The sequence below is a fragment of the Nyctereutes procyonoides genome, unplaced genomic scaffold, assembly GCF_905146905.1.
Source record: "Nyctereutes procyonoides isolate TBG_1078 unplaced genomic scaffold, NYPRO_anot_genome, whole genome shotgun sequence".
In the NCBI taxonomy this organism is placed as follows: Eukaryota; Metazoa; Chordata; class Mammalia; order Carnivora; family Canidae; genus Nyctereutes; species Nyctereutes procyonoides.
The window spans coordinates 12,419,561-12,446,582 of record NW_026575049.1 but is presented as its reverse complement, the minus strand read 5'-3'; the positions used below and the strand labels follow the sequence as shown (position 1 = coordinate 12,446,582).

At 43.1% G+C, this 27,022-nt stretch overlaps 1 protein-coding gene across 3 annotated transcripts in view; it reads left to right on the top strand.

Moving 5' to 3' along the window:
* Nucleotides 1–27,022, top strand: part of PTPRB (protein tyrosine phosphatase receptor type B) — a 113,116-nt gene that overhangs the window by 3,099 nt on the left and 82,995 nt on the right. For 2 of the 3 annotated variants that reach the window (XM_055328221.1, XM_055328220.1), the window contains exon 3: nt 9,333–9,589. In XM_055328221.1, the coding sequence (XP_055184196.1) occupies nt 9,333–9,589 (257 nt within the window). Of the gene's footprint in view, nt 1–9,332; nt 9,590–26,644; nt 26,767–27,022 lie in introns of those variants that run through there. The other variant, XM_055328222.1, reaches the window with a different exon arrangement.

Sequence of the window (27,022 nt, the reverse complement as noted above, 5' to 3'; positions counted from 1 at the left end):
CGCCCTGGACCAAAGGCAGGCGCTGAACCGCTGAGCCACAGGGGCTGCCCTTCACTGTACTTTTAAATCCTTTTATTAGGTGTTCAGTGTTGAGGCTTATATGAGTCTTTTCACTATGCTGATCCTTGGACAGTTTTCTGTCATTCACTTATTTCATAAATTCAATAAGTATTTAATTAGATGCTGGTTAAGTACAGTAGACTCTTCTACAAAAGAAATTGAATGTTACACTTCTGAGCTTATAAAACTTCTGACTATGAAAGTAAGATAAAAATTATAAAAGTTGATTAGAAAATTCAACTTTGGGGCACCTGGGTGGCTCCATGGCTGAGCATCTGCCTTTGGCTCAGGTCATGATCCCAGGGTCCTGGGATCAAATCCCCCATCAGGCTCCCTCTGGGGAGCTTCTCCCTCTGCCTGTGTCTCTGCCTCTTTGTCTCTCATCAATAAATAAATAAAATCTAAAAAAAGAAAGAAAATTCAACTTGATCAGAGAACATACAGCATATAATGCCAATTTGAACATTTATTTTCCTGTAGTTCATCGAGCAAGGCCTGTCCCAAAAAAACACAGGACCATTATAAATAAATATTCCTATTGTACCATCCAACACAAGAAGTTAGATTCTTCCCCAGCCCCCAATAAAACCCTATTTAGCAGAATATTCTTTCACTGGAACTTTAAAAAAATAGATATGGATCAACAGAGAGTTATTCAAGATAGAAGATAATAAAAGGAAAAATGATTTCCTTTGACCTTCATGCAGAACAGGTCCAATGATGGACTTTACTTCAAAAGTGGGTGGATGAAATAGTACCTCTGAACATGCTGTATCCAAAACATGCCCAACAATGTGGGCTGGAAGAAAAATGGATTTCTAGAAAAAAAGCAGAATGAAAATTTGCACAATTGTGGTACCAAAAGATCTAATATTTGAATACACATGTATAATACATAGTTTGTCTTAACACAATTATAAGCTAACGGATATTTTTCTGATCTGTCTCAAACTTACCACTGATTAGAGATACAGAATGATATTAGTTGACCCGTAGCATGAAAGCTCACTGATGTGCTAGAGAATCCATTGTTAAAAATTAAATGGCATTCAGATGTTTCCCATGAATGACTCCAAATGTCCTTTTTTAGAGAGCGGATAACTAAATATGATAATCTGGTAACACAATTATGTATATTGTTCATTCATAGGATATGAATTTTTTAAATTAAATTCTTCAGTAAAAGCACATCTCTGAAGGTCAAAATCTGAACTATTGGCTTCGGAAAAGAAACATTCATGACATCATTCAAGTACCTAACTAATGTTTCTCTAACACCTAATATGTGCCAGAGCTTGTGCTCTATGGGACCAACACCAATGATTCTCAACCCAAGCATCACACAAGAATCACAGCAGGAGCTTTGAAATAATACTGATGCCCAGGCTTCATCCTCCAAGCCAATTAAAGTAGACATTTTTTGAATGCTTCCAAGATGATTCTAATGTGCAGCCAAGGTTGAGAATCACTAATCATGTCTTGCTCTTTATGGTATCAGAGAAGCCAGATATGTATGTAATTACAATAGAGTGCAAATTTTAAAAAGTACCCTTTTCTCTAATATATGTTCTTGCCAGTATGTCACCGTAAGCAATTGGGTTAAAAATTTTTTTCAAAGATCATTTCAAATTTGCGTATTTTTTTACACAATCCTTTGAGTGTCCACTGGATTCCGTCATAATTTAGCTCTCCTCCATTCTCAGGAAGCCACATTTTTTTTCTTCTTTTTCCCCTCCTTTATTCTAAGTCCCTCTATTACAGGGTGAATTGAGGAGGAACCTCAATTCCAAAGTGGATTAAAATCCAGTGCAAAAATTAGTGTGTTTTTTGAGAGGAGGATCTATATAAGAGTTATGGTTTCTCAAATAATCACTACAGTGATTTTCATTAGGAGAGGAATGTAAAATGGGCTTATTTTTTTTCCATCTAGCTTATATTTATTTGAAACAACCATTTCATAGGATAAATAGAATAGAGAGATTGTGTAGAACCAGGGTCACCTGTACATTACAGACAGCCAAAATTTTTAAAAGATAGGACTGAGATTTCTTTCTGAATTCAAAATTTACCATTAAAGAGTACACTGCATGCCTTCATTTCGGGCAAAACAAGGGCGGACCTCCTAGACAGACTCTTTAAAAGAGTAATCAACCTTTGCCCCAAATTGTTGGGCTCCCTGCTCAGCGGGAAGCCTGCTTCTCCCTCTCCCTCTAGCCGCCCCCACCCTCCGCTCTCTCTCTCTCTCTTGCTCTTTATCTCAAATAAATAAATAAAATCTTTAAAAGAAAAAAAATCAACCTTTTATAATCAATTTATAAAATTAGACCTTTATAGTTATCATTCTGAGTCAGAAGAGTAATAATAAAAACATTGTCTCCAAATGCCAACATAACTGGCTAAAAAGTGAAAAAATTCATTCTCTCCTTATATTCTTTTGTCAATCAAGTGCCAGATATCCAGCTCCTTCGAAACAATTACACCTTTAGCGATGTATCAATAAAACAAAAAAGTGACTGACGGACTTTCTCAATTTTTCTTCATTCGTATCAGTGTTACAATGTACACAACATCCTTGTAGTCACTGTATTAAGTGTATAATTTTTAGAAATCTGTTGTATATAATGTTGGGGTCTAGTTCTACAAAATAACACAAAGCAGATATCAATAATGCAAGAAGAATCAGGAAAAACCAAATTCTGGTCTGTTCAATAATATTGCAATTTTATTTTATTTTATTTTAAGATTTTATTTATTTATTCATGAGAGACACCGAAAGAGAGGCAGAGACACAGGAGAAGCAGACTCCCTGCAGGGAACCCGATGCGGAACTTGATCCCAGGATCCCAGGATCACGCCCTGGGCTGAAGGCAGATGCTCAACCTGCTGAGCCCCCCAGGTGCCCCAATACTGCAATTTTATAGACTCACACATTTAACTTTTTTAAAAAAGATTATTACTTTAGGAATAAAAATGCAGTCTGAAGCCCAAATCTCTCGTTGACAAACTCCCTAATTGTGGTAATTCTAGATCTTCCAGATGAAGGGTGCAAAATTCCAGCCATCACTTGGATACTTTTTCCGAAAGATGAGAGTCTCCCTACTTAAAACAGTTGGATGGCTATCTAAAATAGTTGCTTTCCGGGCACCTGGGTGGCTCCGTTGGTTAAACATCAGACTCTTGCTTTCGGCTCAGGTCGTGATCGCAGGGCCCTGGGAGCCAGGCCTGAGTTCTCAGGGCTCCCTGCTGGGCAGGGAGTCTGCTTGTCTTCCTCTCCCTCTGCCCTTCCCCCTGCTTCGTCATGTGCTCTCCTCTCTCTTAAGTAAATAAATAAATCTTTTTTTAAAAATGAATAGTTACTTTCACTCTGATGTTTCATAGTGTCTGGAGAACAACACTGTGCGTAATATGTCAGCTAACCCATCAACACTTATTTAGCATCTGCTATAGATTCACTCATTCAAATCTTATATTCACCTATAAGGGCAGGAAAATTTTTTCAGACATATTTTCAGATATCCCTACCATGACTGAGCGAGTGAAATCACTTAAAGAGATTTCGCTGCTGAAGTAAGCCATATTGCTGCCAGACTTGCTATAACTGCGATTAAAATAATTGTCTAATTATAGAAATGTGGGTGAGGAAATATAATGTATTAAGCACTGTAATAGGTAGGCAATCCTATATACTCTTGGGAGACAGGGATTTAATAGAAGCTGTTTCGTGATGGTAGGAATGCTTGTAAACACAGAGAGCTTAAGGGGACAAACCAAACAAGTGTCTTTTGTACATTCAGACCTATTTTGACCAAACTGGCTGTCAGAGCCATTTTAGGGTTTGTTTTCTCTCTGGTTTTAAAGGGGCCTCGCTATTGACCACTGATTTATGTATTCATTGGAAATCATATGATCATTGATTACTGATATATGACTCATGTGATCATTGAAAAATATCTCACATAGCATCCAGAGCCCCCCAACCATTTTCAGCCTGTCACATGTCTATGAATTTATCAGGGCACACCCATAGCTACCTGTGACCTTCATGGGCCCTGGGCACTTAAGTGTCTGTGGGCCCCTTCTTCCATTAAAATTTTAATTAATTAATTAATTAGATTTTCAGAGCCCTCCAAATCCTCATTTTTTTCCTATTGTGTGAAAAAATCATTAACGTTTTCTTGGACTCTGAAAGTTTTTTGGTTTTTTTTTTTTAATTTTCAAAGAAATTAAATGATCTTGTAGGCCCTATAATATGATGAGCCCTAGGTGCTGTGTCTATTGTGCCTAATGGACAAGTCAGCTGTGGGCACCCAGAGTTATTCACCCACTCTCCATCCCCCTTTTCCTGACCTGCCTCAGCATCCCTCTCCTACAGCCTGGTAGGGATGAATTTAAAAGCCATTCTTTTTCCTCCACCCAGCCTGGTTTCCTTCTACCCACTATCTAATACACATACGTGTCCCAAAAGAAAACATGGGACATTGGGATAAACCAGGCACATCTTCCTAATGCAACTTATAGTATAATAGTTGAGTAATCATTAGGCATTTAAAAAGTATTGCTTTCGGGATCCCTGGGTGGCGCAGTGGTTTGGCGCCTGTCTTTGGCCCAGGGCACGATCCTGGAGACTCGGGATCGAATCCCACCTCAGGCTCCGGGTGCATGGAGCCTGCTTCTCCCTCTGCCTGTGTCTCTGCCTCTCTCTCTCTCTCTCTCTCTCTGTGACTGTCATAAATAAAAAAAAATAAAAATTAAAAAAAAATTAAAAAATTAAAAAGTATTGCTTTCATGAGTTTTTCATTTATTTTTCTCACTTAAATTTTTTTACTGCGCTCTGCTTTGATGTTTTCCTATCCCTTGTTAACTTCCATTTGTTAATTTTACTTTATTTCTAATCTTGGATCTTTTTTAAGTCTGTAAAAAAGCTTTTGACCTCTGAAATTCTAATGACTTCTGATTTCTTGGTTATGTGTCCCGCTGTTTGCAAATTCTCCATCTTTTCACAAACTTTTCACCTCCTCGTTCACTTTCTCAAATTTTAGGTATGCCTTTTTTATGTACATACCTTTATTTTATTGATTACATTTTCTGAAGTGTTATTCCTCTTACCATTTCTAGAAATTATTTAGACTATAATAATTCAGATCCCTTTCACTGTATGTTTATTCCAGCCCAATCTTGTTTAATATAGTTAATGTATTATATGTATATATAAATCATCCTTTTTCTAAAGTATCTTCTATTTCATTTGTTATATCTTTTCTACATTATTTCCTCGCTTTTAAAAGGCATATTATATTTGGCATCTTCCTACAGAAAAGCAAGTCCCAATATAGTTGAAATTTTCTGTCTCCAAAATGAGTTCTGTTCAAATTATTCTGTTTTCATCATGCTTGAAAGTTATTTGTATCATGTAGGGGAGGGGAACTAAGAAATTGTGTATTTTTATCATTACATAAAAATCACATTTCCATTATTGATCATATCTGAGCTAATTAATAGACTAGCTAATAAACTAAAATACATGTTGTTCTTTAAAAACACATATTCAAAATATGGTCCTGATATGGTACAGTCATTGCAAACCATCTTACAGATGAGCTGTTTACAACTTACGTGCTAAAATCGTTTAAATTGGACCCAGCATGGTGGGCCTTATCTTGAATTGTGTTCTAAAAGGAATTATGTATAATGTGGAAACAATGTGGTAGCAATGGTACAATAAAACTTTTTAAAAATAGCTTCAACATATTGTTCCATTGTGTAAGAACTTTTCCTTGCATTTTTCAAAACACATCTTGCTCTATCATGAACTGTAAAATGTATATACCTTTTTAAAGAACATCAGAAGAATTTCTAGATGCCAACACATCCAAAGATCTACTATTTTTATTTTTTATTTATTTATTTATTTATTTATTAGATCTACTATTTTTAATATAATTTCATAGAACCCATTTCAACAGAGTTTAGGAGATAGAAAGATTAACATATTTTGATCGCCTTACATATTTCTGTAATGGATTTTCTCTCCTCCCATTTACCTTAAATTCCTTCAATACCCACATAAAGGCTGATATCAGTTTTGCTCACATTGTGTATATGGATAAAAACTTACGGTTAGATATATATTACAATCACTGAGAAACTTGTTAGGCATGCAGGTGCTGGGTCCCACACCAAATCTCCTAGTAAAAGGGGCCTAGCCTTCAATATTCTAAAAAGCTCCAAAGGAAATTTTGATGCCTACCAGAGTTTGCCTTAAAACGCAGGAAATTTGGAAATTGAATGTTAAGACTAAAGTTTCTTTCCTGCTTCTTAAATAGCACAAGTTAAAAACACAGTCATCAAATGAAAGGGTGCTGGCCTTGGATATTCTGTAGGTTTTCTTTGGAAAAAAGATAGTGGCCTAAAATGGAAAATGGACTTGTTTCATTTGGAATGTTTTAAAAATACATTTAGAAGTCTAATTAAAGACAATTACAGAAGTTGGAAATTTTTTTCCATAAGATGTTCCAAAGCAACATGAAATGGTAATAAGCTATGTTATTCACAGAATAAATCTCAAGAGTGAGTGTTTTCATCATTTATCTAATTTTGAGACAGTCCTGTATTTAATTAATATATTTGATTAGGGATCCCTGGGTGGCACAGCGGTTTGGTGCCTGCCTTTGGCCCAGGGCGCGATCCTGGAGACCCGGGATCGAATCCCACGTCGGGCTCCCAGTGCATGGAGCCTGCTTCTCCCTCTGCCTATGTCTCTGCCTCTCTCTCTCTCTCTCTCTGTGACCATCATAAATAAATAAAAAATAAAAAATTTTGAAATATATATATATATATATATATATATATATATATATGATTAATCATGCAAGTTGACTAATAGAAAAAGTTCCTAGGATAAGAACTTACCAACAACTCCTCAGTGAAGAGGAATCAGCATAGGTTGACATGCTATGACACATAATTGCATGCTTCGTATTTGGAAGCTTGTTTTTGTTCTAACCCCACCATTAAATTTTTTTTGAGGGTCTGAGAGCTACAATTGTCATAGGTGGTAGTCAACTCAGAGGATCAGCATTGGCCAAAGCCCAAAATAACCAAAATACTAATCACCACATACAGAAATTTTTACATCTCAACAACAGACAAATGTCCACTTGAAGGAACATTCTAGCATCTAACTGACTGCTTTTTAGAGTTTATTATAAAGGACTATTGCTACTAGAACAAGTGGGTTTGTCACGTAGAAATCCCAGGGATAAGTAAGTCTGGTCTATGTTCAGAGTGGTGACGTGGACACAGTGGCAGTGGTAGTGGCGCAGGGTTCAGAAGGAAAAAAAACAAACAGAAACTAACAGGAATGTCCAAAACTCTATCCAAGTCTGGGTCTAGTAGATGTACAGGTAGGGTTGTCAGATATAATACAGAACATTCGATTACACTGGAATTTCAGATGAATAACAAACTTTTAGTATAAGTGTATTCCCAATAGCATCTGTAATATAACCTTTGCAATATTGTATATTTGAGATATGCTAAATATTCTAAATTAAGAGTTCTTTATCTGAAACTCCAATTTAACTGGGCATCATGTACTTTTATTTGCTAAATCTGGCAACCCCACATACAGGGTACTTTGGACAACTTTCCACATTTCAGGGAAAGGATGCTTGATAGTCATTATTTCATTAACCTTTAAGAGAACTGCTGATATTTATTTACCTCTTACTAAATTTTAAAAATACTTTTTCCGTTTTCATCCTCTTTTTGTGCTTAATCCCTCTTCTTCTTTATATACATTATCATATAAAATATGTCAGTATCACATAAAATGTCAGTTGACATTGGAATGGGAATACATGAGATTCAAAAGAGGGCTCAGTGAGGTGGACTTGAACAGGGAAAATGTGAAATTAATAGCCTCTTCCTGGGACCTTCACCAGCACATAGTAGTTGCTTAAGAAATAGTTGGCTGTGAGTCGGATGGGTGGCACAGTCGGTTAAGCATCTGACTCTTGGTTTGGCTCAGGTCATGATCTCAGGGTCATGAGATGCAGCCCCAGGTCAGGTCCGTGCTCAGGGCAGAGTCCGCTTGAGATTCTCTCTCTCTCTCTCTCTCCCTCTTCCTCTGCCCCTCCTCCATGCTCTCTCTCAGCCTCTCTACAAGAAATAAATGAATGAAAAAAAAAAGTCGGTTGAATGAACCACTAAAGGAGTAGGAAAAATAAAATACTTTTTCTTCCAGTTTTTAAACCAGAAACTTTTCAAAGTTATAGTCAACTAATTGGGCAGGATTTTATATCCCAGGAAACTCTGACGCATAACAGAGTTGTTAGAGGCATCTAAACATATCCCCTCGGCCCATAATTTACAGACCTTTCTAGTGCTTCATATTATGCAGTTGTTCTCTAGGTCTTGTTACACAATGCATGGTCCAAAAACCATCAGCACCAGCAATGGCATCTCCTGAGGCCTTGGAGGAGTGACCGCTGTGACAGTCTTTGCTGAGTCAGAATGGTGTGGTTAGCGAGATCCCCAACAGATGGGGAGCACATTTTAAAATGATGGCTAGGTGAACCTAATTCACAAACCAATCATTTTTAAGAATGGGCAATCCAGCCTTGCAAAGTAAAGCTATCAATTAATCCCACCAGCTCCTAAGTTTTAAATCAATTGACTAGCCTTCCAAAGACAGGGCACTTAGAAACTATAACCATCCCGGGATTTGGTACTCACACAAGTAGGGACAGAACCAGTTTACACTGAAGTAAAAGAAAGTCATTGCTTTCCTGGGAATCATCAATCTTCATGACGAAGTTCGGTAAGTTGTTAGCTGTGATTCTCAACCTGGTATTTTTTTAATGAGCCCTTTGAGAAGTTGAATGAAAGTTCCCCACAGAAAACAAGGTTTACATGGAAATATATTCAGGACTTGCATCAAGTTTTTTGAGATTCATGGACCCCCAGAAGCCAGTTTGGTGACTCTCTAAATGCTCATAAATTCTGTCTTCCACACGGAGCTGAGGATTTCTGGTAGCAGTTTCCACATCTCCCCAGACCCCCTTATATCAATAGATGGGTAAATGATGGGTGGATTGAACAGGGCCAATTAGCATCGTCACACTCCAGGATCTTTGATGTTTCATACAACGGAAGCTCATCCACGTGCCTGTGATGAAAGATGTCTTCTTTTTCTAAAGTCAAATTGCTTTTATGTGAGGAATCCACAAAACATGAAGGTAATTTTAGCAACTGTCCTTTCTTTACCTCAGCTGGCCTGGGAGCAGAAGTTTCAGTAAGGAGCACTAGAAACACGGCTCCACCCCAAAACCCCACTACTCTTAATGCAGTTCCATATAGCCCGGAACACCTTCTTAGGAACACCACAGAGGCCTTCACCAGGAGCACAACAGAACGTTACAGCCACAGCAGCAGACAGAGCCAGCACCCCCATCTGCAGATGACTGGAACGACAGAGACATCTTGGGTCCCCTGGACGACTCAACCCTTCCCCAGCACCACTGAACAGGTAAGGGGAGAGCGGGTGTGGAGTGTGACTTGGAAGGGTCTCAGAAAGCCCATTGCTTGAGAACATTCGCTCTGCTGGAAATGCCACTACCCACGTGTGTGGTTAGGGAGACTGTGTCCCAGCTGCTAACTCTGCACAAATGCATTTTGTGTGATGAAAAACTCTTTGAGATGGACCTAAAAGCCCTAAATCTTTATAAGGTAAAGATAATTTGGCTATGATGTCAAAACGCCCTCCTGCAGGTTGGTCATGTTTCTGAACCAAAGTCAGGGTCCATACTCTTGTGCTTAACCTTGCACCAGGATATAGGAATGGAAACCCTGCAGATTCCCCTGCGTAGACGTCACAATCGTTGATGCTCATAAGGGAGTGGAAAGAGTCACAAAGCAATGGAAGATTCTGGAATCTATGATCTGTGAATATGGTCAAATAAGTGAAGGCGTCTAACAGTTCCACAGCAGCCCCCACAGAGTGACAGGAGTCAGACGGCCAGGGGGTGGCGACCGTGCGGTCGTACAGTCTGCTCACGTAGTGTTGTAGTTTGAAGTGTCCATCCCTTCAGTTCTGCTTACCTCTCACGGTTTTAGGCCTCTGTTTGGGGCCATCGTAGTGCAATTACAGAAGTGTAACCCGCAAAGGCGGATCAAAACTGCTGCTTCATTTGGCAGTTGTTTAGCCGGCTTCTAATAAACAAACCATATAATGGAAAGAAGGTAAAAGCCCAACACTAGGCGTGTGACTTAACACCCATTTGGGGCTTTGCTTTCTTTCGCGTTGTGCAGAATTTAATGTTGCATCTGGTCCCAGGCTAGTAGGGACACACTTCATAGTTAATCACAAAGCAAACATAACCCACATTGAATAACTTGTGGAACTTTGTTTATATATTTATTTTTCCTTTAGTATAAATCGTCCTTGCAAACAGGTGCTTCCCTTGCCTCTGAGGAGAATTTAGGAAAGCCTCATGACCTCTCTGGATGCTCTTTATACCACTTTAAAACTCAACACTCATTCTCAACCCATGAATAAAGATATTCGTTTCAGGAAGTAACCCACACTGTAAATTCAATTTAAATGTGAGCTTGTCCTCTCTTATCATCCCTTCCCTTTAGGCTTGAAGTAGGGAAAGGGGGCTTGTCCAAAATCTCCCACTTCCCACCTAGCTTTTTACCCACCTCTCCTAGTTGGATCATTATGGTTCCAAACCTGTCAGGGCTTGGAAAGTGGGGAGGGAAGACAGGAAATGAGAGCAGGAGAGCTGGTACTTGAGATTGCCATCAGGAGTTGGCACAGGACTCGCCCTAAATCTCCCAACTCCTGAGTCCTTCTAATCATGGACGTGAGTGAGATTTGACACTTATTTTGAAATTGAACACTTTTTCGTGGAGCACCTTCTTGTTTAGGCTGAAAGCGTCTCAGCCAAAATGTCATTCTAACACTAGTTTGCTAAGAGCATTCACTTACATCTGAAAAAAATTGTGTGTGTGTGTGTGTGTGTATATTTGTATATATACACACATATGTATATGTGTATATATTTGTGATATTATGACATATATATATATTTGTGATATTATGACATATATATATATATATACTAAGTATGTCAAATAAGAAAGTGGTATAAAGAGCATCCAGAGAGGTCATGAGGCCTACCTAAATTCTACTATATATATACATATACGTATATGTATATATATATAACTTCTTTCACAACTAATACACAAAAACTTAAGTGTATATTTTAAGTATATAGCATATATTATATACATACATACCAGTACAGAAAAAGAAGTAAGCACAGATTGTACCGATATATCATATGTATCATATACTACAGTGATATTTATACTACACTATAGTATGTCAAATAAGAAATATGCTAAAAGTATAATGGGAACTTATCTGCCTGAATATTCAAGAATTAATTGCCTTTTAGCAAAAATATTTTCCCATTTTTGCTCACATTTGACCATTGTGAAACAAACATAGAGAGAGCCCCCAGAGGTGGCCAGGCTCTCCTGGGATGAGACAAGGACACCCAATTCCATGCTTAAGGCACACTAGCCTTTGGGCCAACCCAGGGCTGTGTTACAGAGCTCACACAACCCAACGCCAGAGTTGGATTTGCAGGCTCAGGTCATGGTAAAGACAGAGCAGGGTGTGTTTTGGTGTTTGCTTCTTAGTCTTTTCCCAAAGTGAAATCCACTGCAATGTTTATGAGCACCCAGATGCAGCACCAGAACGAGTACGTATCGAGCAGTCATCGAGTCATGACTCATGTCCCAGCTTTTCCTTGAAACTCAGACAAAATCTTAACTATGTCTTGGGAAGCTGAGTGTATAAAAGCTATGGTCCTTCCAAAGGCAGCTTCTAAAATTGCGATTTCCATGACTCTAATGCTTTAATCAAGGCATCTCTGCTAGACCATCATTTGATTTAGCATGAGGTTTACTCTATAACAGTCAATTATAAATAGCTGTAGTTTGATATTTTGAATGAAAAGGTTACTTGGGAGGAAAAATGCCTGTCCTTTGAAAGTAATTTTGAAAAGTAGTCTATCTTAATACCTAGAAGAGCATAAGAGAGAAATAAAATCAACTCGATTGCTTGGAATTCGGTAAAAAAGAAATTCTTTGTGTGTCAGTTGTCTTCTTCATCAGATAGCACCTGGTCTGTGATGAATTTGGATTGGCTTAGTATAACTGGGCTGTGAAGTGAAGTGGTCTGTTATCAGATGACGACAGGAAAAGTCCAAATGTGAGGATGGGGACTGCATTTATTCAACTCTGCATCTCCCGAATCTGAACATAATGCTTAATACATTATAAAGTTGTGTAGAAAGGAAAAGAAAGGTGTGTGATGGAGTGAAGAAAAATGGAGGGGGGAGTGGAATGGCATGAAGTGCAGTGGAGTGGAATGAAGAGGAGTGGAATGGTTTGGAAGCATATAAGAAAGTTTGAGACTGCAGCTAAGGCATGGGATTATATTCATTTGGTTTGATTGTTTATTATGAGTAGGACACAATTACCACACATTTCAGATGGATTGGTATTATAAATTCAGTGGTTTTTGTTCTTTGATGGAATGGAGAAGAGTGGAATGAAACGGAAAGGAGAGGAGTGGAGTGGAGCAGAGTGCAGGGAAATAGAATGGGGAAACTGTCAGGGAGTGCTGGATAAAAGAGTCGATTGAGGTGGTATGGAAGTGGGTGGAATTGTTGACATTTGGCCAGAAAATGACCCATCTACTGTCAGTGCCAAAATATGATGGTCATGTTGAAGAGCCTCGTACTTTTTTATTGTCTCAGTGTTGTAAAGTTCGTGTGTATCTAGGGCTTAATATGTTTAATACTTTAGTGTTTCATTCAGGGGCTAAGTCTCCAGTCTTTTTTCTCACTTCTGAATCCCTCCATTTCATCTCTTAATCACCCTTCAACCTCTCCTCCCCCTAAAAAATATTATAAGAAAATAAAGGGAATGAGGCATTGATGATTGTTCAATTTAATAACTTCAGAAAAGTGTTCATCAAGTCAACAGACATTTCTTGAGGACCTAACAAGTGTCAGAACAGAGTGGTTGAGAACTCAGTCTTTGAGGTCAATCCCCTAACTCTGCCTCTTACTAGCTACTGACCTGGCAAGTTACTCAAACTCTCTGAGCCTCAGTTTCCTCATCTATAAAATGGAACCTCTACCTCCAAGAGCTGTTGCAAGGATTGGGAGAGATAATACATGTAAAATACTTACTACAGCACTTGGTCTTTAGTAAACATTTCAGAAAAAATAGCTGTTATTTCTATCTTTCACTGAGACACAAAGAGAAATGATAAAAATTGTTGCCCTGAAGGAATGCACTATCTGCTGTGGTGTTGAGGGAAATAGAAACTTACGTAGGCTCTTATGGAATACAAAAGCAAGGTCCCTAACTGGTGTGAAGGTTTCAAGAAGTATCTTCTGGTAAAAGGAATATCTGAAGTAAGCCTAAAGGAGAGCAGAGTAACCCAGGAGAATGGGAAGGAGAGAGGTGAAGGAACTGGGATGGGGTGGAATGGAGAGGTAGAAAGTGATTTCAATTCTTACCTAAAATTTGCATTTTAAAGAAACTTGGGGAGTCTATCACTTTAGTCCAATCTTCTATTCTGTACTCATTTATTCTGTGCCTTCCATTTGCCTGACATTTGGGGGGATGTGGGAATAAGTGATAAATAAAATCCTAGCACAGTGTAGTCAAAATCATTGCATGTCCGCCCAGAACTCTGCTAAGAATGTAGAAAAGACTTCAACAGTATAAGAGCCCTGTAGTCATTCTCCCAAGTACAGAAGTTGAGTGTATATTGATGAAGATCTCAAATACATATTTTCAAGTGGAGTCTCCATCCAGAACTAGTCATTGGTTCCTACTTGTTATTTTAATTAGTGACACTGTTAAATTACCTGCCATCCCTTTTGCTCCCATTCCATGTAACCTAGGTGGAATTACACGTAACAGGAATTTAGAACACTTACTGTGAAATAGAAATCTAGAGAAGAATAAGAACTGAAATACTAAGATTTTATGCTTGGAAATGCCATGTATGTCATTACTACTAATTACTGCTTATGCAGTGACCGTAGTGTTCTAGATCCACAATCAAATGATGGATTGGGGTTGGAACATGGGACTGGGAAGGGGAGTGGGGACGACACGAAACACTTCCAAAGGAAAAGTGGCATGTATTTGTGTCTTTCCCTTTCATCCACGGTCTGTCTGAGTTATGAGGAATGAACATGAAGAGACACCGTGCAGTATCTACAAAGAAGAGAATCTAGGAGATAAAAATAATATCTAAGATCTGTATGCCACCAACTATGCTAAGCACTTTCATTTACTCTGGGAGAAGAGTACTTGTATCCATTTTCTGTCACTGTATAACAAACCTCCCCAAAACTTAGTAGTCAAAAAAAAAAAAATGGCAGTTTGCTATTTCTCCTGATTCTGTTGGTTAGTTGGGTGGTTCCTCGGGTGCTTTCCCCGGAGCTCACCCTGGCAGGTGCGGGTAGCATGGAGGGTAAGCTGCCCTAGAAGATTCAGGATAGCCTGCCTTGCCTGACCAGCAGTGAGTGCTGGCTGCGGGAAGGGGCATCTCGGTGCTTCTCCACATGGCCCCTCTTCCTCTAGCAGGCCCCCCAGCTTCTTCACATGATGCTTCAGGGAGCTCTGCAAGGAGGCAAGGGTGGGAGCTACAAGCTCCTGGGGCCCAGCTGCTGGACTCACACATCACTTCAGCCACATTCTGGTGATCCATGCGGCCAGGCCAGACTTGAAGGCAGGGAAAACAGATATGATGTTTCGATGGGGAGAGCCTCAAAGTCACGTAGCCAAGGGCCATGCCTATGGGGTGGGAGGAAACTATGGCCATGAAATTAATCTATCATGGTATTTATTATTCTCGTTGTTGTTGTTGTTGTTGTTGTTTTGGAGATGCCTAGTTTAAGCTTAAAGAGGTTAATCCCAAGGTCAAGGGATTAGAAAACGTCAGAGCAAGAACAGCGCGCGCGCGTACACACACCCCCACGAACACATTCCCCTGCACACTTGCTCACTTTATGCTCTTACATAGAGTTCCTGTTAATGAAGCTAGATGCCAAATGACATAATTTGAAGCAATTACAAATTGCTTACAAATTGCAGCAATGCTACTGCAAAGTTGTCCTAATTGAGTCTTTGGGAGCAGAATTTTTTTCCTTACTTTTCCCTTTTCCCCTCATTCTTCACATCCTCGCCTGTCAGTGTAAGGAGCCTGCCTGTGGAAGGCTGTAGACCTGGGTCAGTACATGGCTTCAAAACTAACTCCCTCCTTCTCCCTCCCCTCTCCCCCTCACCCTAGGCATAAATTAAATCTACTAACACGAGTCGCGGGCCTAGTAGTGCTGGAAACCCCTGTGTAGCTATTGATGTTGTCCCTACCGTTATAATAGCATTACGTGGTGCATGTGTGAGTCTTTACAAGGACAAAGTTGGTGAAACCAGAGCTTGTCTACCATGTGAGTTAGGAAATATCTAGATCAGTTGTTCTCAAAGTACAGACTCCAGACCCACTGAATCAGAAACTTTGGGTGTAGGGCCCAGCAATCTGGGATTTAACAAGCCCTCCAAGTCACACAGATGCACCTGAAGTTTAAGAACCATTGACCGAGACAAATCCGGTCCCTGACCAACGATGTCTCCTTCATAGACTTCTCGATGCCTCAGTTTTCCACATTTGATTGCACTTCAGTGCATTGTGTTAAGAGGTGGTGGGCCAGGGTGCTATGAAAGCTAAATAATTGAGGAGCAGAAATTAAATTATCACATTACAACCTCCTGCTGTTCCTTCACAGAGGGTACATTCCCTAAGGAGTGGGGCCTAGGGGACACCTGGTGGTTCAGTGGTTGAGCATCTGCCTTTGGCCAAGGGTGTGATCCTGGAGACCCGGGATCAAGTCCACATCGGTGTCCATGCATGGAGCCTGCTTCTCCCTCTGCCTGTGTCTCTACCCACCCCCCCCCTCTCTCATGAAGAAATAAATAAAATCTTAAAAAAAAAAAAAAAGAAGGAGTGGGGCTTCGGGTGGTTGAGTGGAGCCTGGGTGGATAGGGAACTGCTACTAGACCCTAGGGTCCTTGTGGTGATTAGGAAAGGATGTTTCCAGACACAGAGTTCCACCATGAATGCAAAAGACGTGGTAGTGGCACACGGGCCGGATTCCAGCCCCAGGCACCCCCACATGCCACCCACACAAGGGTAAACTGTGTCTCTGTACACACTCCCTGTGCACTGGCCCAGTTGCAGATGAAGCCAGATGTAGGTGTCAGAAGTGCTCCCTGCATAGTCCAGCCATTCGCTCTGGGTCAGTGCACTGGGGGACCGAATGATGAGGGGCAGGGGGAAGAGCCAAACGTGAAGTGGACATTTGGCTCTTCCCCCACAGGGAGAGAGGGGGTGGGCCCTGGACTTCACCTTGGCTTCAAAAGCTGACCAGCCTCTGTCTGTTGGTTGAGTAGTAGACTCTGAAGCCCAGTCTGGCCCCCTCGCAGCCGTGTGACCTTGGGGTGGGTGGGTGACACAAGGGTGAAGAGCTAAGGCTCCCGTGTTGCAGAAACCTGGTTTAAATCCCGGGGGTGGCGTCTACTAGTTACTCGGCTCTGGTCATAATTGCTTCCTCTGTCTAATGAGGGTAACTGAGGGTCCTCTGCCTCATGATGCAGTTGCGGGGAGTGGGACCTGATTGAGCTGAGAGCCTAGCCCCCCGGCCACCCTCCAGTCGCACAATCAGGGCGGTCACTGCCAGCTCCTGGTCTCCGCTGCAGCCTTCCTGCCCTCGGCCTCGCACGGTTGTAAGAAGCAGTAAAGCTCATGTTCTTACCCAAAATCGCTTTCAGGGGACAACACGTGCAACACAAACTTAAAAAATGTTCCCAGTTGTTTCGGATTCTGCTAAATACCCCCTGAGTCTTGCTTGGAGGCACCCCCCCTTTGCCCCCCACCCCCCCACCCCTACCCTGCCAGGCTGGGCCTGGGAGAGGAATCGCACTTCCTCAGCTCATGAATAGCCATTGTGGTGCTGCTCAGGCCTCAAGAGTGCTGTGCTTCCTTCCATTTGGCCTTCAAAGAGATCACAGCCCACTCTGAGCCTCCAAGGCAGTAATGAGGCAAATGCAGAAAATCCCCACCTCCTCCTACGTCCCTCAATTCCAGGGTAACCTCTGTGATGGTGTCACTTATTTTTTTTTATTATATATATATAAATATTTTTTTAATTGGAGTTCAATTTGCCAACATATAGCATATCACCCAGTGCTCATCCCGTCAAGTGCCCCCCTCAGTGCCTGTCACCCAGTCACCCCAACCCTCTGCCCACCTCCCCTTCCACTACCCTTTGGTGTCACTTAAAGTATAGAGGGTAAGTGTCCACTGCTACCAGCATTCTGTAGCCCGAGCTAAAGATAGGACAATATGCCCCCTTTAATGAGCCAAATACCTAAAGGGAGAAGTGCAAAGATGTAGCAAAAAGCCCCAAAACCAGAAGACAAAAGCCAGAAAACCATCCCCTGATCGTTCTTCATGAACAAGGACTCTTAGGTGGTCTAGTGTGCTTGGGATTCGGCACAAGCAGGTCCCGAGACTGCTTCGAGGGCGGGAAGGCCACTCTAGGAGGAGTATCTCATGGAAGGGATGGGTTCCCAGAGGCCCTAATTAATAACCAGCATCCCTCAAGCCCAATCCTGACAACGAACTGCAGTTTTCTCAGTTTGCCCACTGATGTGGCCTGCCACGCGCCAACAGCGTAAGATGGTCTGTAATTTACTCCAATTTAAAGTCCTCTGGCTTTAAAATCTCAAGGATCTTTTCTCTTTCTTTTGCTTTTTGTTATGATTTGCATTACTTTGTGTTTTGTATGCAGCAAAGACGGTGTTCACATTTTGTCCCATTGTGAATCACGTGCACATAGAAATGCTGCCCTGAAACAACACGTGCGTCGGGATGGGCTCCCTAAGCGGCCAGGACTTCTCAGGCACATTGCTTTCCCTAAGCAGATGAGGTTGAGGCGGTGGGGAGATTGGCAAAGAAAGGGGAAGATGGGGCACCTGCGGGGCTCAGAGGTTGAGCATCTGCCTTCAGCTCAGATCATGACCCCGGGGTCCCGGGATCGAGTCCCGAGTCGGGCTCCCCGCAGGGAGCCTGCTTCTCCCTCTGCCTGTGTCTCTGCTTATCTCTCTCTGTATCTCATGAACAAATAAATAAAATCTTCAAAAAAAATAGAAAGGGGGAGATGGTGTCACTCGAGAAGGACGATGTGCTAACTGACATGGGAAGTCTGTGGCTCTCAGCCCGGCCTTCCAGGCCCCAGATGCACCTGGGCAAGAGCTTTAAAGACACAGATTCTAAAATTCTGCCTCCATCTCCAAGGAATCAGCATTTACTGACACAGGCCCTCAGCACCCAGAGGGGGAAAAAGTCCCCACTGATCATAATATGAGATTAGGTTTGTGATCCCTGTGAGAATAACAGAGTAATCAGTTTGTTTGGAGACATATGATCCGAATCTAACAGCAAGGAAATATCTGACAAATGCAAACAGAGGACAATACTAGAGAAAGAACTGACCTGTATCATTCAAAAAGGTCAATGTCATAAGGATCATTTGGAAAGGCTGAGGAATTGTTCCAGATGAAAGAAGATGAAGAGGCTTGACAATGAAATTCAATACAGGATCCTAGGCTGGATCGTCATGTGGGAAAAAAGCAAAAACCAACAAAACAAAACAAAAAGCACTAAAAAGGCTTTTATTGAGACAATTAACAAATTTGAAATAATCGATTGTGCATTAAAGCATTACATGGTAACAATTTCGAAGTCTCTGGATTTGACAACTTCACAGAGACCACACGCTTAACTGAGGACACACACGACTAACCCTGAAAGGCCAGTTCGGGTAAACACAGTATATATGGCGAGAAAGAGATAAAATGAATGTGGTGGGATGTCTAAAAAAAAAAGGAAAAAACTAACAGCAGTGGAATTAGTGAGTCTGGGTAAGGGCCTCTGGAAGCATCCTATACAATTCTTAAGATGATTAAGTTCGAAAGGAATTAAAAGTCTGCAAAATTAAAAGAGTAGTTCACCTAAGGGCTTTTCGAGGGTGGGGTCCAAGTGCTGCCACTCTTGTTAGGGGGAGAGCAGCGGCTTAGCCTGTCTGTTCAGGACCAGGGGGAGAAGGTAGGGGCAGAGGAAGAGGAATGCAGACAGCCACTGGTAAAGAAATGATGATGAATTTGCAAAAAAGAACAGTAAAGCCAAGAGTCAGAGCTGGAGGATGAGCCTGCTGATGAGTGTGAAGATCAGTGAAAGAGCTCTGCAAACTGTACCTTCCAGCCCCACGCACAGGGACTGCACACGCCTATCCCACGTGAACAAGCCGTGAACTCCAGGAGCCGTCCTCGTCCTTAAAGATCCTTTCCCTTCTTCCCACACTCTGGGGGAGCTGGCAAAGGAAATCCTCCTTGCTAAATCCAGATGAGATCCCAACGAGGGAAGCTCCTGCTTGGGAGGCCCATGAGAGGCACCTGTGTGTCCTCAAGCCGGGGATTTCTAATAGATGCAGGCCAAGGAGTGCACCCCGTTGCTAGCTTTACTGGGTGCTTACCCTTTGTCTGGGTGGCTGTGAACATTTGTGTCGACTCCCTGTCTGGGAGCCTGTCCTTCCTTCCAGTCCAGACCAGCACCTCTGGGGAGAGGATACCAGAAAGGTGCGCTTTGCTAAGACTTTTGGCCCTAGTGGCCTGAATCAAGTGACCTCCTGATGATCTGAGGAGCATGAGACCATCCACAGAGTTGTCAGGGTCTGTCCACTTGGAACATGGGCCAGTTGGCCCTTAGGTTTTAGGTGTTCTTGGGCTCTGGGATACTAGGGGTTGCAGGTGTGCCCTGGAGAGCTGAAGAATGAGGTTGTGCTCCAGATTCACACATACTGAGTCATGCCCCTGCCCAGTGGGGGAGACCTGACCCATCCCTCAGTCACTATGAAGTAGACGTTGACTCTCTACAAACTGGGGATGTGGGTTAGATCATGAAGATACATGGCTCTTTCCTTCACGAGGGTTATAATCTGGTTGAAGGTATTATCATTATGTTCTTGAAAAACATGATAAGAACCTTTTTGATCTTCCACTTTGATCACTGTCGGCCCCACCATCCAGGGGCCTCTAGGATGCCCTGCATCTGCCTCCTCCAGCAGAGAAGGGGGAAGCAGGTGTGAGGGGTCACAGGGACCAGGGAAGCAGAATGTGAGCCCAACAAGCCTCCATGTCTTGGTGTTTTTAATGATAAGTCAAAATCCAGATTTTTAAAAAAAATGTAAAATCTATTTTTCTCAACATACCCACATAAAAAAAATAGAATTATTTTAAAAACAATGTGAAGATCACACTATAGAGTCCAGAAAAGGCACATATCCTGGCCAAATAGTGAGCCCTGTGTCTACAACCTTCAGAGAATCTGTGGGAAATAATGTTCTGGCAACGTGATACACAGGAAAAAAAAAAAAAAAGAGGACCGACTCCACCCTCCAATCATCACTTTCTAAGAGAGATGATCATTTCTTTTTGTTCTTGTTCTCCTTTTCCTTAAAGGCCATGTTAGCCACGCTTTGTCTGCCTCCCTGGCTAGGGTCTGGACGTTGGTGGAAATGAGGATCCAGCTCTTGAGGCCAGGGCGGGAGCAGCCAGGCCCACACAGACCCAGTATGCCTTAGAACCTTGACTCGGAGCATTTGTGAGCAGAGGTTTCTGGGGGATGGGACAGTGGGGACAGAGGCAGGAATGAAGATGCAGCAGAAGCCCTGGAGATCGAAAGGGCGGTTAGTCACACCTTGTTTGAAGTCATTCATCCTGGATGGTTACAAAGCTGTGACAAAAGCTATGCAAAGCCCTTTCTTCCAGATTAAAACCAAACAAAACCAAAAACAAAACAATACAAAAAACAAAAAAACAAAACAAAACAAAACACCCAGGGTGGGGAAGAGGGGTAGAAAGCGGTGTAGAAACACCTACCAAGAAACCTTAGAGACGCGTCTAAGGGAGATGGAGCCTGGTGCTAGAGACGCATCCCACACGCCCACCCCTCCCTTCCAGGACTTTAAAAAAAAAAAAAAAAAAAAAACGTCGGCAAAGCCAGCAACCTGAGTGGCCCTTAAAAGTCTTTTGTGCTCGTCTACCAAAGAGTTTCTCTGGGGTACGAAATGGAAAGCAACAATAATTTGTTATCATTCGGATGTTCTCAGCACAATGTTCTCATCCATGGACTTGTCATGCTCTAGCATTACCCCGGGCTCAGTGTCCACGACATATTGGGATTCATATCCTCTTATCACCACTAATAATCATGGTATCTGACATGCGTTGAGCCCTTTAGCCAAGGACCCTGCATAACATATGATACAGCCCTTGTCGTTTCATCCTTACAACTCCTACCGCCACCCCCTCCACCACCAACTGTCTTTATTATTTCCATTTTCCTGGAGACCTAAGACCTAGGACGCTTAAGACCTAGGAAGCTGGAAAGATTCCTTAAATACATGTATCCCAAAAACGGTACCTCTAAACCCAGAAGAGGATAGTCAGGGTCCTTTAAAAACAAAAAACTAAGCAATTCCAAATTACCTTAAACTTGAATGCCCCGCTTTTTAAATGCATGACAGCTGCTAGTGAAAGTGTATCCATGTCTGTCATAATTTACTATTGAGCCAGTTCAAATTAAAACTTAGAAAAGGATTCATTGTCTTATAATCATCTTTAATGGACACATTCCCTGATGGCGAGGCCTTCTTCTTCCTAACAATATCTGGGGAAACACACACGAGGGCCGTGTGACAAAAAGTACTCCCTTGGAGGAAAAAGCATCAGAATTGACCCTCCGTCTAGTATTTATTAAGTCGGTTGCATGTTGCTCCTGTTTCCTTCAGCATCCACATTTTATTTTCATCGAGAAGTTATAAACATCCTATTTGTTCCAAATAAACATAATAGAAACAATATATTTTGTATAATATAAAAACATGCGTATGTCATATGAAATATATCATTATATATTATATCACCAATTCATTTATTTGACACATTCTAAAATAGTTTAGGACCTTCTAACTCACCTCTTCTTGCAACCAGAGAGCTCAGAATTCAAATTGAAAAGAAAAAGAATAAGGTATTACTAAGTCTCTTGAATAGAAAACGGTATCTGGTGCAGGGTTTATTGAAAACCGGCTCCACTGCGGCATTTCTGATCCCTCAGGTTGTGAGCTAGAATTTACAGTTCTAGCAACTTCTCAGAGGATGCCCTGCTGTACCTTGAGAGCCAGCATGCCAAAGAATAGGACTTCCTCCCCCCTCTCTTTTCCTCCTTTTATCTTCCCTCCCTCTCATATCTTTTCCCACCTCGTTTTCTCCAAAATCAGTCTTCTTTGATGCCTTGGCCCTTTCTCCTTTGTTCCTGCTTCTCTTTTCCTCCTTCCCTTCCAAGATGATATGGGGGCATCCAGCAAGAACATGTTTACAAGGACTCGATGGGAGTATTTATTCACATAACAGTATTTACTGAGCAGATACAAAGATTCCTTCCCACCTCCCTCCCTTGCTTCATTCATCCATTCTCTCAACAAATATTTGTTGAAACTCTTTCAAGCCAAGCTCTATGCAAGAAGCCCAAGACCACCCTAAGGGAATTCTCCATATGCTCGGGAAAGGCAGGCATCGCGAGCATACAGGTCATTATATTATTACCAGGTGTCATTAATGCTCGGAATTAAACAAATGGATTGCTGAGATGAATAATGATTAAAGGAGGCTTTTTCCTTGAGGGGTCAGAAGGGCCCTGGCCCCATAAGGGGTGTATTTAAGCTGAGACCTAGAGATTGAGCAGAGACCCTGGGGAGGAGTGCTCCAAGCAGACGGACCGGCAGGTAGAAATGTCAGGGGGGCAGGAAATGTCAGCCCCTGTGTTGGGGTGTTTCCAAATTCGAGGCCCACTGTAAGTGCTCAGTCAATATTTGCTGAATGAATGAGTAAAAATGATCATCAGACCCAGGCCACCGGAGCATAAGAGACCAGCAGAAGAGAGGCCAGGTCACCAACAGCTTTTTAGGTCACGGGTGAGGAGTTTGAATTAACAATAACTTCAGCAATCTACTCTGCCCTCCCCACTCCCCCCGCCCCGCCCCCCGACCTTTCCCACACCCAGCTCAAACCCTGATCTGCAGGAGCAGCTCTCAACGTGTGGCCCCCGGACCCCAGATGACCGGTTGTCTCAGTCAACATCTGTGTTCACGAGCTGATAAGAGCCGTGCTTTCATCCATGAATGCGTAATTTATGAATATGTAAATTATCACAATTAATTGCTAGGACAGTTTGTTTAAAAGGCAGCTGTTTGTCCACTCTCCTCTAATCAGAAGTAGCCCCACCCCTTCCTGTGCAGTCTGGACAGGTTTCCTAGTGGCAAAGAGAGGAGGTCCCAAATTCCTGGAATGCAGTAACCTCCAAAGCATATGCAGTGTCAGGATGCAGGATAAATCGGTTCAAAAGAAGTTGAGGAATTCCAAACAAAGATGAGAACAAAGGAGAAGAATGAATCAATTTATTTATACTTTGTACAGTAGTTTCAAATAAACTCCTCATAGAAGAAAACAATATCTGGCAACTTTCCCCAGGCCCAAACTGCTTTGAATCCATTACGGTTCTAATTCCTTGTATTGATAGAATTGGTTTTTAGAAAAGAAAAATGTAATCAGTAAAAGCCTGAGTTTAAACTTTTCCTCCTTGTCGCATAATATGTGAATCCTAATTAATCCTAACTTCAGATCCACTGATTTGGGGGCAGGAGGGACTCTCCTGTAAGCCTTAAGATTCTCCAGGAAAAAGAATTAGGGGTTACATAACTTTGGAAAAGAAATGTCCCCGATGTCTCCTGGTCCTTTCCTTTATGCGTTGCTATCAGTCTTCATGTATATTGATGGTAAAACAAATGACAGCACATGATTTTACTAAGTATGTGTCTCTCTTTGCTAGGTCAAAAATAAAATAATCCTATTTAAAGAAGTCATTCCTTCTTTTCCAAATTCCTCTTTCCAAGGGCATTAGTAGCAGATCACTACTGATCTACTGATCTGATCAGTAGCAGATCACTAGCAGATCACTAGTCCACGGATGAGAACATTGTGCTGAGAACATCCGAATGAATGATAACAAATTATTGTTGCTTTCCATCTCGTACCCCAACCTCTATGTTATGCTAATAACATAGAGTCTGGAAGCCTCTAAACTGTGTAGTAAGGATATTTTGTTATTGTCTTGTTGGATTAGTCCTTCAAATTTTGCCTTTCTTGATGCATTTGCCTGCACCAAAGGAAGGATTGATTGTAGGAAGAATGTTAGACAGTACAGTGAAAATGAAACATAATTTTTAGATTAACTTACAGGGTACAGTAGCTTGTGGCAAAAAAAAAATGATGCTTGGCAAAATTTGGAGGAGATAGGACTTACTGAAGATTTTGGTAAAGGACAGAAGAGTATTTGGTATATTTGGGTGAGAAGATTTCATATCCGAGCGGCAACTTATGAGAAAATTTTATAAATCTCAATGGATAAGACAAAGCGAAAGATAGGCAGCAGAAGCTAGGAAAGTGCAACGTACTTGGTGGATGAATCTTTTTTTTTTTTTTTTTTTTTGTGGATGAATCTTTAAAATTCGTTTAAAAATGTGATCGGGATCCATGCTATTACCATACACACCGACATCTGGACAGTATGCAAAAGTTTACATAGGTGCTTTCACACCTGTGAGCTTATTTATTGGTCATAAATAGCTCTGGGAAGTATTTCGAGTGGTATGATTCCAGTTTGACAGCAAGGAAACCACATTGCTTTCTGAATACAGCAAGAAAAGAGAAAGGTAATGTTGAAAAGAAATAAAGCTGCAAAAAGACCCCTGTAAGGGCCGAAGGCTGCCCCCGTAGGTGACAGAGGGAGGTGGGGACTGTCTCTGATGCTGCAGAAAGGTGTGCCAGGCTGTGAAAAGCCGTTGAACTTGGGGGCAAAATACGGAGGGGCCACAAAAGCTCTCTTGGAAGCCAGGTCACTGGGCAAGGAAAGAGGAAAAATTGTTTTCCCAGAAATACACACAGTTCAGGTTTGACCTTTGAGTGTTTGCTGACTTGAAAAGGAGACTTGAGATCTCTGGTCTGGCTGCAGATTGAAAGCCCGTAGAATCTCTGGAGAGGTAGAAATTTCATTGTTTTCATTAAAATATTTCTTTAAAACATATTTTCTAAAAGAATCGTGAGAGGAAAATTGTTCCTGAACAATTTTCACCTTTTTTCAGTTTTTCCTCAAATCAGATACAGTTGGTACAGAAGTCGATAGTATAGCTTTATGTCTGATCTGCCTATCTGAAAAAAAAAAAAAAAGAGGGGAGTATGGCCTTCTTCCTATTGACTTGGCTCCGGAGTATTCAGTTTCGAAAAATTAAAATGTGAAAAACCTCATCTCCTCTGGCAGTTGTCGGGGATGGCACCCAGGAAAAGCGGTCAAGCATTATACAGGCCGTGGCAGCACTTGCCGTAATCACCTGTGTGCAATGACACCGTCTGGCTCTTTGGTTGTTGGGGACTCTTTCAAGGTCCATTTTCAGATACATGATCATTCAGGTACCAAGTTGGTCGCTAAAAAGCGTCGTTAGTGCTGAACACGGTAAATTCCAATTTCGGTACTAGGTGTGGGAGCTGGGCCATCAGTAGTATTTTCCTCAAAGGAGAGATTTCTCGCCTCCTTCCGTCGCTTGGGCAATTACGGACGCAATGGTTTTCACCACTGGATGGACCCGCTTTGCCGTTTGGTCTGTGCGGCCAACGACGGGCGGTGAGGACTTGTTCTTGGTCAGCACCTTGTGCGTGAGATTCAGGGGGTGCAGCGACCTGGGTCCCATCCCGGAGGAAAGGGAGTGAGCTCCCGGGAGACAGAAGGGTCAGGCCGACAGGGGACAGGATCCGCTGGGGGGCTGCGTCTGCTGCTGGTGTCGGGGTGCAGGGGTGCCCGGGGGCGCGGGCAGGGGCGCGGTGAGGCGAGAGGGGCGGCCGCATCCTACTGAAGGCCTCCGGGAAGGGAGCTGTGCGGCGGTCCAGTCGGAGGCCCCGGGAAAGCGGCGGAGGAAGATAGGAAGTTGGAGGGGCGCTGGGGGGGGGCGGGGGCGCAGTGGAGGGGGCGGGGAGCCACCGCGGCCACCGCCTGGGGGGAGGGCGGGACCACCGGGTGGGGAAAGTGAAAGTCGCGGGGCGGAGGGGCGCGCGGGGGGCGGGGGCTCCTGGGGGCTCCCCCCCTCGCCGGCGCATTGTTCCTCCGCCGGGAGACGAGGAAATTGCCTTTTGATTGCGGAAGTGGCGGCCGGGGCCGGGCGGGCGGCGCGGGTCAGCCCGGCAGCGTGGGAAGGGCTGCGCCCCCCGCCCCGCCCCGCCCCGCCCCGCCGCCCGGGCCCCGAGCAGCCGCCGCCGCAGGGGCCCCGCGCGAGGCCGGCCCGGGGGCAGCGCGCCCAGCGCAACAGGTGCGCCCGCGCCGCGATGCTGGGCCGGGGGGCCGGGCTGGCCCTGTGCGCCGCGCTGAGCCTGCTGCAGGTGAGGCCCCCGAGGACGCCCCCGGGGCCCGCCCGGACCCACGGCTCGTCCTGGGGCCCCCGTCGCTCCCGGCCCGACCCCGACCCCGGGGCAGTGGCCGCCGGCTCCCCGCGGGGCTTCCCTCGGGCTGCGGGGTGAGGCCGACGGCGCGCGCGGGGTCCCCGGGGGCGGACACCCACCCCCCCACCCCCCACCCCGCCCCCGGGGCAGTGGCCGCCGGCTCCCCGCGGGGCTCCCCTGGGCTGCGGGGTGAGGG